Source organism: Sminthopsis crassicaudata, chromosome 4, assembly GCF_048593235.1.
Source record: "Sminthopsis crassicaudata isolate SCR6 chromosome 4, ASM4859323v1, whole genome shotgun sequence".
Taxonomy (NCBI): Eukaryota; Metazoa; Chordata; class Mammalia; order Dasyuromorphia; family Dasyuridae; genus Sminthopsis; species Sminthopsis crassicaudata.
The window spans coordinates 227490893-227507545 of NC_133620.1; the positions used below are offsets into that span (position 1 = coordinate 227490893).

Below are 16653 nucleotides of genomic sequence, written 5' to 3' on the forward strand. Positions count from 1 at the left end.
CCCACATATCCCACTCCAGATCTACCCAATTTTTTCCCCTGTGCTTTCTAAAATACCTGAAGAATAATAACAAACTTACTTTCCTCTTAAAACTTTGCCTTTCTCACATCTCCTATTTCTGACACTGCAGTGAGAACTAGCTCCCTCCTGATGACACTATCTTTCCCAATACATCTGCACTTTCACTTAAACCCCCCTGACTCCGGGGTTGTGGTCAAGAAATCAGAAGGCACTTTCTTCCCCATTGCCACTTCCAGATCCTCCTCTCCCAACTCAGTAACATCTCTTCCTTTGAGGTGTTCACACTATTTAAACATCACCAAGATGTTCTCTTCAAGCAATGCGATATGTGGCTCACAGTTTTTCTCTTCTCCACAACCCCTGCCTTCATATTAGAGGACCCAATATGCATGTTGATATTCCCTAACTTCTCAGTTCTCAACCTACTCAATTCCTATGAGCTGTACCTCCACCTTACATCAACCACACATCTGTTTGTAGGTAATTCCTTTGATCTTGCGTTCATTCACAAATGTTCCACTTCCAAGGTGACAGAACTAAACCTGTTTTATCTGGTCATAACCCTTAGTCATTCTTTTCTTATGATCCCTAAATTTGGTTCTTCATCCTTATTCTGACCTCCAATCCTTCCAATCTCATTATTTCCCAAGTCATCATCCCTACGTTTACCACACTTTACTCTCTTCATTATCCCAATGCTTGGTGATCAGTGAAATGTTACATTATCTCTTACACTCAAATTCTTTACTTCTTTGTCCTGTTACTGATCATGCCTTGTCAAACCCTAACCTTGGATGACTCCCTCCATCCATCACCTTGTTCCTCTTCATATGCTGATGAATAGAGCTCCCCAAATATTTGACTTCCCCTTTTGCCACAATAGCTATTCCAAACTTAAATTTCTCTCCACAGTACCCTTTTCTTTATTCTCTGAACTAAGAACCTTGTCACATTTCACACACACACACACACACACACACACACACACACACACACACACACAAAATTGAGACTAATCACTGAGAACTCCCTCTTCTTCATTCTAGTTGATCTCCAATTACTTAAATATCTTCCTCTTTTATGTCCTCCTTCATCTATCTTCATAAAAAGGTAGCCTTTCTTGCCCAAATAAGGCTAATCACTGAAAACTCCCTCTTCTTCCTTCCATCTGACCTCAAACCACTTAGATGTCTTCCCCCACTATCTTCTCCTTCATAAAGAAGGTAGCGTTTCTTGTCAAAGGAAGGCCCATTACATACATCCTTGATTCCATCCCATCTCCAACAGTTTTTCCCTTCTCTCATTCTATCATCCCTTTTCTCATTCTAATCTTTAATTATTCTCTGTGTATTGATTTCTTCCAGGTTGTTTACAATAATATCCCTTTTAAAAGAAACTCAATATCTCTGCTAGTGGTCATCTTCTTATTTCCTTCTCAGTTAAACATGAGAAAGGCCTGTAAAATGAGTTCCCCCCCCCCCTTCCTTTTCTTAATCAGTTCTACACTCTGCAATCTGGTTTCTAACCTCATTATTTGAATGACTATAATATCTCTCTAAAATCACTAAAGGCCAATGACCTCAGACCTCATTAGGCTTCATCAACTCTTATGAATTGTATATGTACCTATATATGGACATATTTCTCATTCTGGAATGTAAGCTCTTTAAGGACATGGATGGACAAACTCCCCTCCCCTAACCTCCAGTGCTCAGCTCAGTGCTAGCACATAGTAAATACTGAATAAATGCTCATTAATTTATTGCTCTCAATTTAGTGCTTTTATTAAATACCTACTTTTTAAAGAGTACAAGTGTTTATTACTAAGTAACAGCTATGCACATGGCACCTTACTTAGTCCATATTTTAGTGATGTGCTTCATGCAAACTGTCCTCAGACTTCTCACTAGAGCTTAGAGGTAACTTATCGTTTCATTTCCTAAGAAATAAATCATTTTCCAAATTTTTACCTTATTTGTTTTACCACCGTTCAATGTTTATTCTCTCAACTTTCTATTAATCTGGAACATAAGTTTTTGGGTTTTTTTCTCAGTGGTATTTTATTTTCCCAAATACATGTAAAATAGTTTTCAAAATTCACTTTTATAAGATTGTGTTCCAGATTTTTTCTCCCTCCCTTAAATCATCTCTTCCTAAGATAGCAAGCAATCCAATATGTTTCCTTTTAAACATGTTTCTTTATTTTTCATGTTGCACAAGAAAAATCAGACCAAAAGGGGAAAGAAACCCTTTGAAAGTAAAAAGCAAACAAAAAAAGGTAAAAATACTCTGCAGATGGCATTTTCTATCCCAAGTCTATTGGAATTGTCCAGGATCACCGCATTACTGAGAAGAGCCACGTCTATCATAGTTGATGATCACATAATCTTGCTGTTGTTATTGTGTGCAACGTTCTCCTGGTTCTGGAGCATAAGTATTTAAGTAGATGCAAGTAAAGGATAATAGCTGTAAGCTTTCTGATGCAAAAAGTCTCAGTTTCACTCAAGATTGATTTGTAGCCTTCTCAAGGCTTTCACAGAAGAGGGGGAAATATGGTGGCTGAACAGAGCCCACAAAAGTGAGCATCAGAACTGGCAAGGTTTCATATAGTAAAGGCAATGATTTTATCTACCCCCACTTACAGCTTTACACACCAAGATAAAGTTCTAGGAATGGGAGGAAAAAAGAGCAAGGTGTCGGTTACCCAAGTAATTCCACATTTATTCTAAGAAGAAGGCACTTTCTTATCCTAAACATTTTTTAAAAAAAGATAAAAGGGTCTGTTCGTCATTCAGATTGTGTACTGTTGAAACAACTTTTGTATGTAATGTGATAAAATAGTATTTCACTTCTTTGGTCTGTACATCTGATTATAGATTTCCAAACTGTTGGAAGAATTGCAAGAAGCTAAAGAAAGCCATACTCCAGAAATGAAACATTTTATGGGTCTAGAAAGGAAAATCAAACACATGGAAATGAGGCATGTGCAAAGAGAGCAAGAGCTACAACAGGTAAAATTATAGGTCCTGTAATTGCATTAAAACTGCACTGATTGGTCTAAGGGGCCAGAGTGGGATTTCTCTTAGTTGATGTGATTGTTCTCTCTCTAATAGGGAAAATAGGATTAACTTAATTTCATTTTTCAAAAAAAGTCCAGTTCTTTGGTTGAGTCAGGAAACAGTTTATGTCATTTTGCCCATTCTTAACAAATTTTTATTCATGCCAATAGATCATGTAGGCACAGCCTTTGGTATAGTTACATACAAGTCACTTTAGTAATATATATATGTATAGTTTGAATGTATATCAGACATGTGCAGCTGTAGAGGCAGTTATGTGGTGCTGAGCTTTGGATCTGGGGTCAGAAACACCTGCATTCAAATTCCACCTCACACATTTAACTAACTGTGCAACCCTGAGCAATCTACTTTATATTTTTTTGGGCCTAAATTTCTTTATCTGTAAAAATGGAGATAAAACACCTGCTTTGTTGTAAGGATCATAATGATAATGATAATACTTGTAAAGCATTTTGCAAGTCTTAAAAATTTAGATTAGAAATAATGATAAGATTACATTTACAGCAATAGCCTCTAATTTATCACTATTATAACTAGGAATGTCATATGATTATAGTTAGTTAAATAAATAGAATTTCATCTTATAGTCATACAAATTTTTAAGTGCTAATGGAAAATAAAAATGTTAATGAGTTATAAAGCCATTGAACACATGACCATAATTTGGCAGAATCACACAAGTATTACCAATTTAAGGTTATATGGTAAAATTGAGGCAAATGATATTATAAAGTCACATTTGGGCATTTCAGTGATCCAGAAACTAAGAGATAATTCAGGAAGATGGATAAGAAAAAGAAAAAAAGCAGAATCACTTCTCTATTTTTCTGATCTCACATTAGACTTGTTTCTCAGGTACTCAGAAATTATCATATTACTAAAAACTGATCAACACTGCATCATTAGTGTGTCCCATTAAATTAAGTTGTACTGAAATGTCACCAGAAAGCTCTATTATGTCATGCTATGATGTAGTGTTATTAGTAATGTGTCCTAGTGGATAGTCAATGTTTTAAACATTTACTTCCTTAACCTACATTTTGACATCACAATTTTCATTACAAGTAAACATTTGATTACTACAGAATCTGTGCTGTAAATGTAGTACTTATAACCAAAAAAAAAAAAAAAAAATAGGACTTGTTGGGACACTTTTGGTTGAAATAATGAGCCCAAAATATTTCATATAATTGTAGAATTTTACCTGAAGAGACTTTCATAAATCATTTACATATACCATATAGCAAGCCGCCAATTAATTCTGGACATGAATCTAAATAAAATCAGAGTAAAGTTTTTTTAGCCTTTCTTCTGTCATGAACTCCTTTTTACAATCTGGCAAAGGCTGTGGGCCTCTTCTCGGAATAATTATGTTTTTCTTTTTGTTTTTTTAAAGTGTCTTGTTTAATGTATAAAATACATTAGATTCCCAAGGAAACCAATTACTTTGAAATATGGTTATCAAAATACTTAAAAAAAAAAACCAAGTTCATGACCCAGGCTCCTGAATTAGAGTTTGAATGAAACTGTATAGAGATTTGTATTTTATTGTCTACCTCTGCCTCCTGTTACAGCACTTTCAAGACTGCACCCAGACACATAGAAACATTGCTGAAAATCCAGAGGAATACACTGTACTTGTTTATATTAAATATTTAAATGGCTCGTGCCAGATCAGCAAAAAGCTGATAATTCTAAACAACAGTAATTCTTTTTTAAATAGCTTTTTATTGACAAAACATATACATGGGTAATTTTTCAACATTAACTCTTGCAAAAACTTCTGTTCCAACTTTTCCCCTCCTTCCCTCCATCCCCTCCCCTACCTGTTAAATATGTTAAAGTATATGTTAAATGCAATATATGTATACATATTTATACAGAGCAACAGTAATTCTTCATGCTTAAATAATTTTAAATAATTAATGAAAATACTGAATCCTGAATGAATCATTTAGCATCATATAAATATATTTGCAATAAATTAAAAATTATAGTTCCATCTTGCTCTATTTTATGTTTCCTCTGTGTCTACTACAACATCTAACATGGTGCCTTTGCAAACAAGTGAAACAATAAACTTTGATTTGATTTAATTGAATTGAAAGAATTGTAATGGAATTGTAATGTTAACTATTAGAATCCAGGTAAACACACATAAACTATCTGTGCCAGGCCTACAATATGTCATATTTAGGAAGATCTATTCTTTTAACCAGGGAAGATTTCCTCTGCTAGTACTTCATAGTAGGTAATATGTATCTTACTTAGTATAAGATCATCATGAAGCATTTTGAAGCTGGTAAGCTCCCTTGTCACTTAAGTAATAACAGAACTAGAAGAGGATCTTAAAAATAATCAAATCTAGCAACCATGTTTTGCAGAACAGAAAACAAAGATCCATCTTAGAAAATGCCTAGTGTAGTCATTCTGCTAAATATTTCTTAACTATATTTCAGCATATTCATGGAAAGCAGAAACTACCATTTTCTGGTTCCAGAGACTGACAGACTACTTTCTAACCACATCCTCAGGGCCCAGTTACAGGAATTTTGTTTTTGTTTTATTTTTCATTTTTTAAATACAGTAAAATTTTATTTACAAATGTAAACACTATCCTAAGCTCCCTGCCTCCAGAATTTGGTTCTAGGGCAGTTAAATGGCACAGTGGATCGAGAGCTGGGGCTGAAGTTAGGACAACTGAATTCAGATCCCATCACAGACAGTTACTAGCTGTGTGACTTTGGCCAAATCACCTAATAATCTCTGATGAGTTTCTTCAACTGATGTTGAGATAATAACATCTATCTCCCAGAATTGTCATGAGATAATATTCATAAAGCACTTAGACCAGTGCCTGGTTAAATATATGCATTTTCTTCTCTTCCATTCCCTGGCTTTCTGACCTTTGTCTCCAGGTGTTAAAGTTCTTAAAAAAAACAAGAGAATGCCTTAATACATGAGCAATTTACAACTTCTTAAATTGTTTCAGAAAGTTAGGTAATATTTGATGCAAGTTAGTATTTAAATCCCCATATATCAATGACATAAAGTAAATGTCCCCACCTAAGTGCTGTTTTGATGAGGAAAACTGAAATTCATTTACCAGTGTTGAACTGTTGCAGTTTCCCCTTCCACCTAAGATCTGCTTGGGAATAGCAGGTTCTCTGTATTATGTGCTGCCTGCTTTAATGATTCAGAACAAGCCCAAAAGGTTGTTTGGATGTATGGATATAACTTGAAAATGCTTCATTGTAGATAATACAACAGACACGCCAGGTGGTTGAAACTGAACAAGAAAAGGAAGTGGAAAAATGGAAAAGGCTGGCGCAGCTAAAGAATCAGGAACTAGAAAAATTCCGGGTAGAATTAGACTCCATATTAGACGTTCTCCGAGAGCTCCACCGCCAAGGAGTTGTTGTTCCGGTTCCTTTCTCAGATGAGTATTAGGGCTTCAAGGGACAGGAGTCTGTATGCCTGCGATTTTCACAAACTATTCAAACAAGCAAGGATGATGGAAGATAAATTATTTTTGATGGATAACAGGAAATAACGCCATGGTACCACATTTTGTTTGTAGAGAAAATGTCAACTGATTTCATACTAAATTATCTAGAAGAAAACACCTGTATCGAATGGTTATATAAGTAACTTAATTTATTACATAAACTGTTCTTCATGTAGTAAAAATGAAAAAGCTTTAGAGAAAAAGTCTTGTATGATTACATTGTTATTTAACATGGTTCATTTTCTTTGTGCCAAGAAAGCAATTTCTGTTTTTCTTGTGAAATTCTTAAATGAGTACCCTGAGATAGCCAATCAGATAGGACAGCTTTCCCTATTATTTGGAAGAGAACAGGTTTTTCTCAGTGTTCAGAATTTTTTATTTCTCTCTTCCAGTTTCACATGTCCTTCATTAAGGCGGCTTTTCCCAACCCTACCTTCCAAATAAAAAGTAGTTAAAACTATCATTTGTTTAAAACTGTGACTTTAGAACATGAGATTATGTTTAAACCAACAAATCCCAAATACCAGTTATATTTCTATATTATTTGTAATGATTCCTTTTTTAAGGTTAGGAGATAGATGAATAGAGTGAAGTTCATAAATAAATTCAAGTGGTCACAGCTGAGTTTATAGCTTTTGTAGAACAAGCATTACAAGCTCAAATTTAGCTATGAATAATTCAAATGAAATGTGATGTTGAGCATTTCCTAAAGTTGAGATTGATTATCAAATTCAGGTAATGTATGTCTTTATGTTTAACTTAAAGTTTTCTCCTCTGTGGAAGAGATGTTTTTATTTTAAACCAAATTTTTGGCAGCACTGTATGTTATGAAAACTAGATGAAATCAAATGTGCACATTTGGAAACAGAGAAAAAAATATAAGGAATTTATGTATGTATGTGTATGTGTGTGTGTGTGTGTGTGTGTATATATATATATATATATATATATATATATATATATATATATATATATATATATATATATATATGTATATATATATATTCTCATTGTTTTCCAAAAGAGGTTGTGAATCTTCTAATTTATCATTTTATTTATGTTTGTATGAAAGAATTGTACCATAAAATAACAATAAAATTTTCTACTTTTGTTATTGTTTGGTATGAGTCTCTAAGGTTTGTTTTTGTCGAAATTCATCTATTTGGTATTTCTATCCATTTACCTGCTATCCACACTTAGCAAAGTCATCCAAAGAACAAGCATGGTTGCTGCAATACATCAAAGACATTGTCTGGAGTTCATGAAACTGGAGAGCTATTGAATCATCCTCAGCTTAGGTTTCTGTGACAAATGCCTTTGATATCAGAGCCATTTTTAGGATTCACCTTTGGTTACACGAAAAATATAAAATATGAATGGAAGTGTTTTAGAAAAGCTGTGAATAGGAAGTTAATCTAAACTGCCCCATCTTCAGGTTGATCAGGAGACCTCTTTCCTTTTCATCAGAGTGATCATTCTGATTTCCAGTCATCCTATAAAACCAAAAGAGAGTTTTTCTAGCTAGTACTCCACTTGAGCCTAGAGTTTGAGCCATCCGCAAAAACCCCTGATGGTGGGTGCTATGTTGCAAGACCCTCTGGATCAGAAGCATTAAGTAGGCCGTTTCCTTTCTTCCTGGGAACATAAAGGATTTTTAGGCTGGTCTTATTTTTTACAGCAACACGTCTTTTGCATGAGACACAAACATATATTGGAATTGTATTGGTTTTCCTTTCATCTATAAAATAGGGACTACAGGGGCAGGATATAAATTAAACCCACATTATTTCTATGTATTAAAAACAAAATCCAATGGGAAGATAGAAAAATTTAAATTTAAATACAATATGATAATATCAAAAGTTTTATGCCATCTATGGATGAGGGAAGAATTTATGATAAAAAAAGAAATAGGACCGGAAAAAATAAAGTGGATAATTTTGATTATATTAAAAAGTTTTTGCATAAACAAAACCAACGTAGTCAAAATTAGAAGGAAAATGGAACTGGTGAGGGCAGGGGAAAGGATTTACAGTAAATTTCTCTGATAAAGGCCTAATTTCTCATATAGGTAATTGAGCCAAACATAAAAATACAGCTATTCCCCAGCTGATAAATGGTCAAAGAAAATGTGAACAGACAGTTTTCAGGAAAAAAATCAAAGCTATCTTTAGTCATATGGGAAAAAATGCTCTAAACTAGAGCATTCTGAAGCACCATCTCATACTTATCAGATAAAAGAAAATGGCAGATGTTGGAGAGGATGTGGAAAAATTGGGCCATTAATGCATTCTTTATGGAGTTGTAAATTAGTTCAACTCATCTAGAAAACAAATTTGGAACTATGCCCAAAGGACTATAAAACTAGGCATCCCTTTTGGATCCAGTAGGTCTTACATCCCAAAGAATCCCCTAAAAAAAGGAAATATATGTACAAAACTGCAAATTTCTCTTGTGCTGGCAAAAAAATTGGAAATTGTGAGGATGACTATTAGGGCTTGGTTTCTTAAAAGGTGGTTCACAACCCCAAATACGGGTCTAGTAACTAAATGCGAGAGTCACAAATGATTTGTTATCAGTCACATATATAGCCAAGGTCACATAAAAATGTCTTAGGTGAAAAGAGATCAGAAGTGGGAAAGATATAAGAAGCTCTGAGTTAGGGAATGGAGATAGATAGGTAATGATATGTTGTGATGGAATACTTGTATTATAAGAAATGACAAGCAGGATGATTTCAGAAAAATTTGAGAAGATTTACATAAACTGATGCAAAGTGAAGTGAAGAACCAGGAAAACATTGTACACAATACCAGCAATATTATATGATGAACAACAGTGAATGACAATTATTCTGATCAATACAATCATCCCAAGACAATTTCAGAGGCCTTAATGATGAAAAATGCAGTCCACCTCCAGAGAGACAACTGATGGAGTCTGAATTCAAATTGAAGCATATTTTTTTTCATTTTATTTTTCTTGCTTTTTTTTTTTTTTTGCAACATAGCTCATGAAAATATGTTTTGCATAATTTCATATGTATATTGAATAGCATATTGCTTTCTCTCTGGAAGGGGAAACAGTAGGAGAGGAAAAATACAAAACATAACTTTTTAAATGAATGTTGAAATTTTTTATAAAAGCAAAGAATATGAGAGATTCAAAGAAATGTATACAGATTGATGGGGAGAGTAAGGTAAGCATAATCAGAAGAACAATATACACAATGATTTCAGTGGAAAAGATTCTCTGTGGTCTTTCAAATAGCCCTAATAATAACTCAATAATCACTTGCAGTTTTTTGTTTTTTTTTAGTCCTTAAGTAGATTTGTCTGGATCGGGTAACTTAAAGTGATTAAGGTACGTGTAGGCATCATTTTTTTTTTTTTATCATGCAGTTCCCTGATGATATTTTTCATTTCTTCAAAGTATTCAAATATATTTTCCTACAATTGAATACCAGTTTGTGATGCTGGATGTTATAGGAAACACTGGAGTTTATTAAATATTGAAATGATATGATAGAAAAATCACTTGGGCAACTAAATGTAGGATAGACTGTAGTAAGGAAAAGGAAAGAATTGTGGCAGGCAAACAAACCTGCAAACTTTTGTAATAAATAGGAGTGATGGCTAGAAAGGGATGGTTTGTTTTAGATGGATGGATGAATGGATGGACGGACGGACAGACAGGAAAATAAGTACTTGTACTAAACACGGAACATGTCATTTTCATTATGTGTCTAAAGATACATCATTCCATAAGATACTTGCTTATCATATGTTACCTAATAACTAATGGAAGCCAACAAATGACCATGAAGATAATGAATAGAGTTGCACAAGGGGAAGAAATAGAGAAAATCTGGCAAAGTCTTTTCAAGATTATCTGCACAGCCTAGAGACTCAAACTATTAGAAGTAATCTACAACTTTAGAAAAGTTGCAGGATATAGAATAAATCATCAGCATTTTTATATATCACTAACAAAATCCAACAGCAAGAGATACAAAGAGAAATTCCATTTAAAATAACTGTCGATCGGATAGAATATTTGGGAATATATTTACCAAAGGAAAGTTAGGAATTATATGAGCAAAATTGCAAAACACTTTCCACACAAATAAAGTCAGATTTAAATAATTGGAAAGACATTAAGTGCTCTTGGATAGGCTGAGCAAATATAATAAAGATGCCAATACTCCCTAAACTAATCTATTTATTTAGTGCTATACCAATCAGACTCCCAAGAAACTATTTTATTGACCTAGAAAAAATAACAAAATTCATCTGGAAGAAAAAAAGGTCAAGAATTTCAAGGGAATTAATGAAAAAAAAAATCAAATGAATGTGGCCTAGCTGTACCAGATTTAAATCTATATTATAAAGCAGCAGTTATGAAAAACCATTTGAGATTGGCTAAGAAATAGAGAAGATGATTAGTAGAGTAGGTTAGATTCTCAGAATAATCAATGACGATAGCAATCTAGTATTTGACAAGCCCCAAGACTCCCACTTTTGGGATAATCACTATTTGACAAAAATTGCTAGGAAAATTGGAAATTAATATGGCAGAAACTAGGCATTGACCCACACCTAACACCATATATCAAGATAAGGTCAAAATGAGTTCAGGATCTAGACTAAAGAATGAGATTATAAACAAATTCGAAGAATATAGGATAGTTTACCTCTCAGATCTGTGGAACAGGAAAAAATTTATGAACAAAGAAGAACTAGAGATCATTATTGATCAGAAAATAGAAAAATTTTGATTATATCAAATTGAAAAGTTTTTGTACAAACAAAACTAATGCAGACAAGATGAGAAGGGAAGCAATAAACTGGGAAAACTTTTTACAGTCAAAGGTTCTGATAAAGGCCTCATTCCCAAAATATATAATTGACTCAAATTTATAATAGTTAAAGTCATTCTCCAATTAACAAATTGTGAAAGGATATGAACAGACAATTTTTCAGATGAAGAAATTGAAACTATTTGTAGAAAAAAATGCTCCAACTCACTATTGATCAAAGAAATGCAAATTAAGACAACTTCTCAGAGTTTCACACCTGTCAGATTGGCTAAGAAGACAGGAAACAATAATGACCAATGTTGGAGGGGATGTGAGAAAACTGGGACACTGATGCATTGTTGGTGGAGTTGTGAATACATCCAGCCATTCTGGAGAGCAATTTGGAATTATGCTCAAAAAGTTATCAAACTGTGCATACCCTTTGATCCAGCAGTATTTCTACTGGGATTATATCCCAAAGAAATCATAAAGGAAGGAAAGGGACCCACATGTGCAAAAATATTTGTGGCAGCCCTTTTTGTAGTGGCCAGAAACTGAAAACTAAGTGGATGCTCATCAGTTGAAGAATGGCTGAATAAATTATAGTGTATGAATGTTATGGAATATTATTTTTCTATAAGAAAAGACCAGTAGGGGGCAGCTAGGTGGCATAGTGGTTAGAGCACCAGCCTTGAATTCAGGAGGACCCGAGTTCAAATATGACCTCAGACACTTAAGACTTCCTAGCTGTGTGACCCTGGGCAAGTCACTTAACCCCTGCGTCAGAAAAAAAAAAAAAAAAAAAAAAAAAAGACCAGTAGGATGATTTCAGAGATGCCTGGAGAGACTTAAATGAAATGAGTAGAACCAGAAGATCATTATACACAGCAACAAGAAGACTATATGACGATCAATTCTGATGGACATGGTTTTCTTCAACAATGAGATGATTCAAACCAGTTCCAATTGTTCAGTGAGAAAGAGAGCCATCTACACCCAGAGAGAGAACCATGAGAGCTGAGTGTATACCACAACATAGCATTCTCATTCTCTCTGTTGTTGCTTGCATTTTTTATTTTTCAGTTTTTCTTTTTCTTTTTGATCTGATTTTTCTTGTGCAGCAAGATTACTGTATAAATATGTATATATATATATATATATATACATATATATATATGTTGGATATAATATGTATTTCAACATATTTAACATGCCTACCTGCCAGCTAGGGGAGGGGGTGGGAGGAAAGGGGAAAAGTTGGAACAAAAGGTTTTGCAAGGGTCAATGTTGAAAAAATTACCCATGCATATGTTTTGTAAATAAAAATCTTTAATTAAAAAAATACTAAGTGAATGAATGAATAAACAAACAAAACAAATAAATAATAGATGGATAAATAAATGAGATTATATGCATAAAATCCACATAAAAACTTGGATAGTGAGTCATAAGTTTCCTGCCCTGTATATCATGAATAAGTTCATTGAGAAAGGTCTGGAAGCACTGAACATAGTTATCATCAAACAGCATAATAATTATTTTAATAATAGCTTTTTATTTTCAAAATACATGCAAAAATAGTTTTCAACATTCACCTTTGCAAAACCTTATGTTCCAAATTTTTCCGCTACCCCCATCTCCTAGAGAGCAAATAATCCAATATAGGTTAAACATGCAATTCTTCCAAATGTATTTCCATGTTTATCAAGCTGTACAAGAAAAATAAGATCAAAAAGAAAAAAATAAGAAAAAAAAAAACCAACAAAAATGCTGAATACTATGTTGCAATCCACTTTCAGTCCCTGTGGTCCTCTTTCTAGATGCAGATAGCTCTCTCCATCACAAGTCTTTTGGAATGACCTTAATCACCTCATTGTTAAAAAGAGCTAAATTCAGTTAATCATCACATAATCTTGTTGTATAGCACACTTATTGAAATTTACCACATCTTAATAGATAGGAAATGCCTGGCTACTGACTTGAAATCATTTGAGAATCAATTGGATGTAATCAGATCATTGACTTGGTTAGAGCAAAGTAAATACATTAAAGAGAAAGATGGGAACGTTGTATTATCGTAGCAATTCCAATGTATGCTGCTTAAGAAGAAAAAGTAATCTTTTTCATCAGCACCAGAGTAAGTACATACGAAAGAATTTTTTATGTTGGAACAACAAAGTTTCTAAAAGTTTCAGGGAATTAATTTTCAAAGTGCTTCAAAGGGAGAAGTTTCCAAAAGAATAGAAACAATCATAAAAGTCCCATATTAAGCTTTATTTTTCAAAGCAACCAATGAGGCTTTATTGGCAAGTTTGCTACATGCTTACTTTGTCATCTTTTATATTAATTGAAAATGGTCATTGAGGGTGAACTGGGTGAAAAAATGAATTATATTGCCAAGTAATTACAGATAAAAAGATATCTATATATATATATACATGTAGATCTATATATAGATATATATAGAGAGAGAGAGAGAGAGATTCATATAAGAACACATTTTTACAGTTATACGACTGACTGAGAGATACAGATGATATAAAACCCCATAGCATCAGTTATTGAATTTTTAAAGTATTTAACTATATAGGACAAAATGCTACTTTATAGTCTCTTCTCAGAGAAAAGTGTTTTCAATGCATTTGTAAAAAAGTTCAAAGTCCTATGTGTACTTAAGACACTAAGAATTTGGCATTGTCATGAATCTGAACAAAAAGGTTTATCTTATCATTGGGGGAAGGTTCTCCAAATATTCCTATTTGTATATTATGCTACACTTATTCCATTGAGACTAAGGAGAATACAAAGCCTCCTTGAGAAAATCTATAATTATTCAGAGATCAGTTTGATAGTGCATACAGAAATTACACAGAAAAGTAGATAAGAAACGTATTGTCTTGATTATGATATACAGATGGAAAGCCCACTCACTTAATATATGCACCCATGTTTAACATGGACAGGTATTTCAAGTGGATGATGAGCTTAGTCCAGAGTTGAGGAGAATTATATATGAGAAATTGCTTTGCATTTTCAGTCATCCTAAGCATCTCACTACTATAAAAATCTACCTCTTTAATTACCATATTCTCTGATGATGTTATATGATTATAAATTATGGGACATAAAAAGAATCAAAATTGTAGGTCTTCTAAAAATGCATAAGAGGTATCTGAAGACTGAAACATTACCAAAGATTAGCTGCATGCCTAAAATATCATAAAAGACAGTACAAGGATATCATACAAAAAGAATACAGACAAATACAAGGAAAATTATATCGGACAGTCTGAGTGATACATTGATACCTTCATGGTATTAAAAGAATAATAGGAGTTTTCAAGTGAATTGGGTAAATTCTCTGTGAAAGATTTATGGAAAGACAGACATGAATTATATAAACAGAAAATTCAGATGAATGAGATCTCAGACCTGGCAAAGAAATTCTATTCAATTTGACATCCATTTATTAAGCATCTACTCCTTGGCATATGTCTGTTTATTTTTCCCCTATTAGATCCTAAGGGCACAGACCAAATATATCTCCCTAGTGTCTATCATAGTGCTTTGAATATAGTATGTGCTTAATAAATGTTTGTTATAATCATGGGTAGGCTGGTGCCAGCTCCTTTTTGTTAAGAGCAAATTAAATGTGCTTCCAATTATTAAATTTTCATTGTTAGCATTTCACCTTGGAATCAACAAATCAGGGCTCGACTTATTGTTTTGTTGACTGTCTAGACTTCAAAAATGTCTTTTAAAAAATGATGGAGAAAATGTTAATGTATATCAAACTTAAAAGTATGTTGCATTTAGTTTTGTGGGGGTTTTTTCCTGGAAAGTCAATTATTAATAGCAAGTCCCTAGTTATATCTAATTACTTTGCACATAACAGATAAGCCATAATCATGTTAGTTAGATAGATATTGTTTGTCCTTCCTTCTTGAAAAGGACTACAATATTAGAGAGATGATGCCGTGACATGCAAGTGATTGGATTTAAGTGAGGAAAGGCTGGGCAAGGTCACCTGCCTTACTTTCCCCTGAAGATCATCTGGGTCCAGTGACCAGATAAGAGATCAGATTGCCCTGGTTGCAATGGGAGAGTCAGGTCTTTTTAAACTAATGTGTTCAACAGATCTTCAGATAGATAGACAGACAGACAGATATACACACACAAGTGTTGGTGTGTGTACATATGCACATTCAAAAGTAACTATATACATTCTTATACATACATATATATATATATATATATATATATAAAATGTGTTTATGTGTTTGTATAGAAAAATACATTCATATTATAGATACAAGTCACATTCATTATACATAGTCAATTTATATTATATGTATTTGTATATGGAAATATATATGTAAACACATATTGTTTATGTGTTTACATATATATTTCCATATACAAATATCTAAAGAATATAATTATGTTAAAAATTGTTTTTACATATAACTGAGGAAAAATAAAATATTCAAACTGGAAAAAGTGATTTCTACACATGAATACTATATTTTGATTCAGGAATGCCTAAATTAAAATTCCACCTTGGACACTTAACAGTGGTGCTAAGCAAGTGACTTAAACTCACTTATCTCAGTTTCCTTATCTGCAAAATGGGGGAAATGAGGATCAAATTAGATAATGTATATAAAGCATTTTTACAAACCCCAAAGTATTATATAAACTTAGCTGCTATTATTTTATTTCAGTGTTCACAATAGTCACAAAGTAAATACTATAGGGGGTTGCTATTCTATTATACAATGGGGAAAATTGAGGCTCAGGAAGTTTAAGTCACTTGCCTAGGAGTGACAAAGCTTATCAGGATAAGAAGCAAGATTCAAATCATGAATCTCCTGACTCAGCATTCTGTCCACTTTTTATCTCTATAATTGCAGCTCTGGTTTGTTCATCAGATATGCATGAACCATTGCTCTGGGTACACAGACCTGAGGGAGACTGAAATATTTTCAACCATAAATAAAAACAGAATAGGTAACAGTAAGTCTGGTGCTGTCCTCCCTAAATGGAAGATGAGCCATCTGGGAGACTATATTGGAAAGAATACTCCACTTGGGAATCAGAGGAGCTGATTTCATAATTTCCCCCCTCCAATATTTACTCCCTGGATGATTTGGGGTAAGTTATTTAAATCTCCCTGGCTCTCAGTTTTATCTTTTCTAACACAGTGGTATTAAATTAGGTGACCCCTCTCCCAGGCTTGGTTATTT

The 16653-nt window shown here is 33.4% G+C and overlaps 1 protein-coding gene across 7 annotated transcripts in view; it reads left to right on the top strand.

Annotated features, from left to right (window-relative positions):
• CEP162 (centrosomal protein 162) overlaps positions 1-7530 on the top strand; it is a 127685-nt gene extending 120155 nt beyond the window's left edge. For all 7 annotated transcript variants that reach the window (XM_074310379.1, XM_074310380.1, XM_074310381.1 and 4 more), the window contains 2 exons: positions 2898-3032; positions 6360-7530. In XM_074310379.1, coding sequence (XP_074166480.1) covers positions 2898-3032; positions 6360-6551 — 327 coding nt within the window. In that variant the 3' untranslated portion in view covers positions 6552-7530. The remainder of the gene's footprint in view (positions 1-2897; positions 3033-6359) is intronic.
• The last annotated feature ends 9123 nt before the right edge of the window (positions 7531-16653 follow it).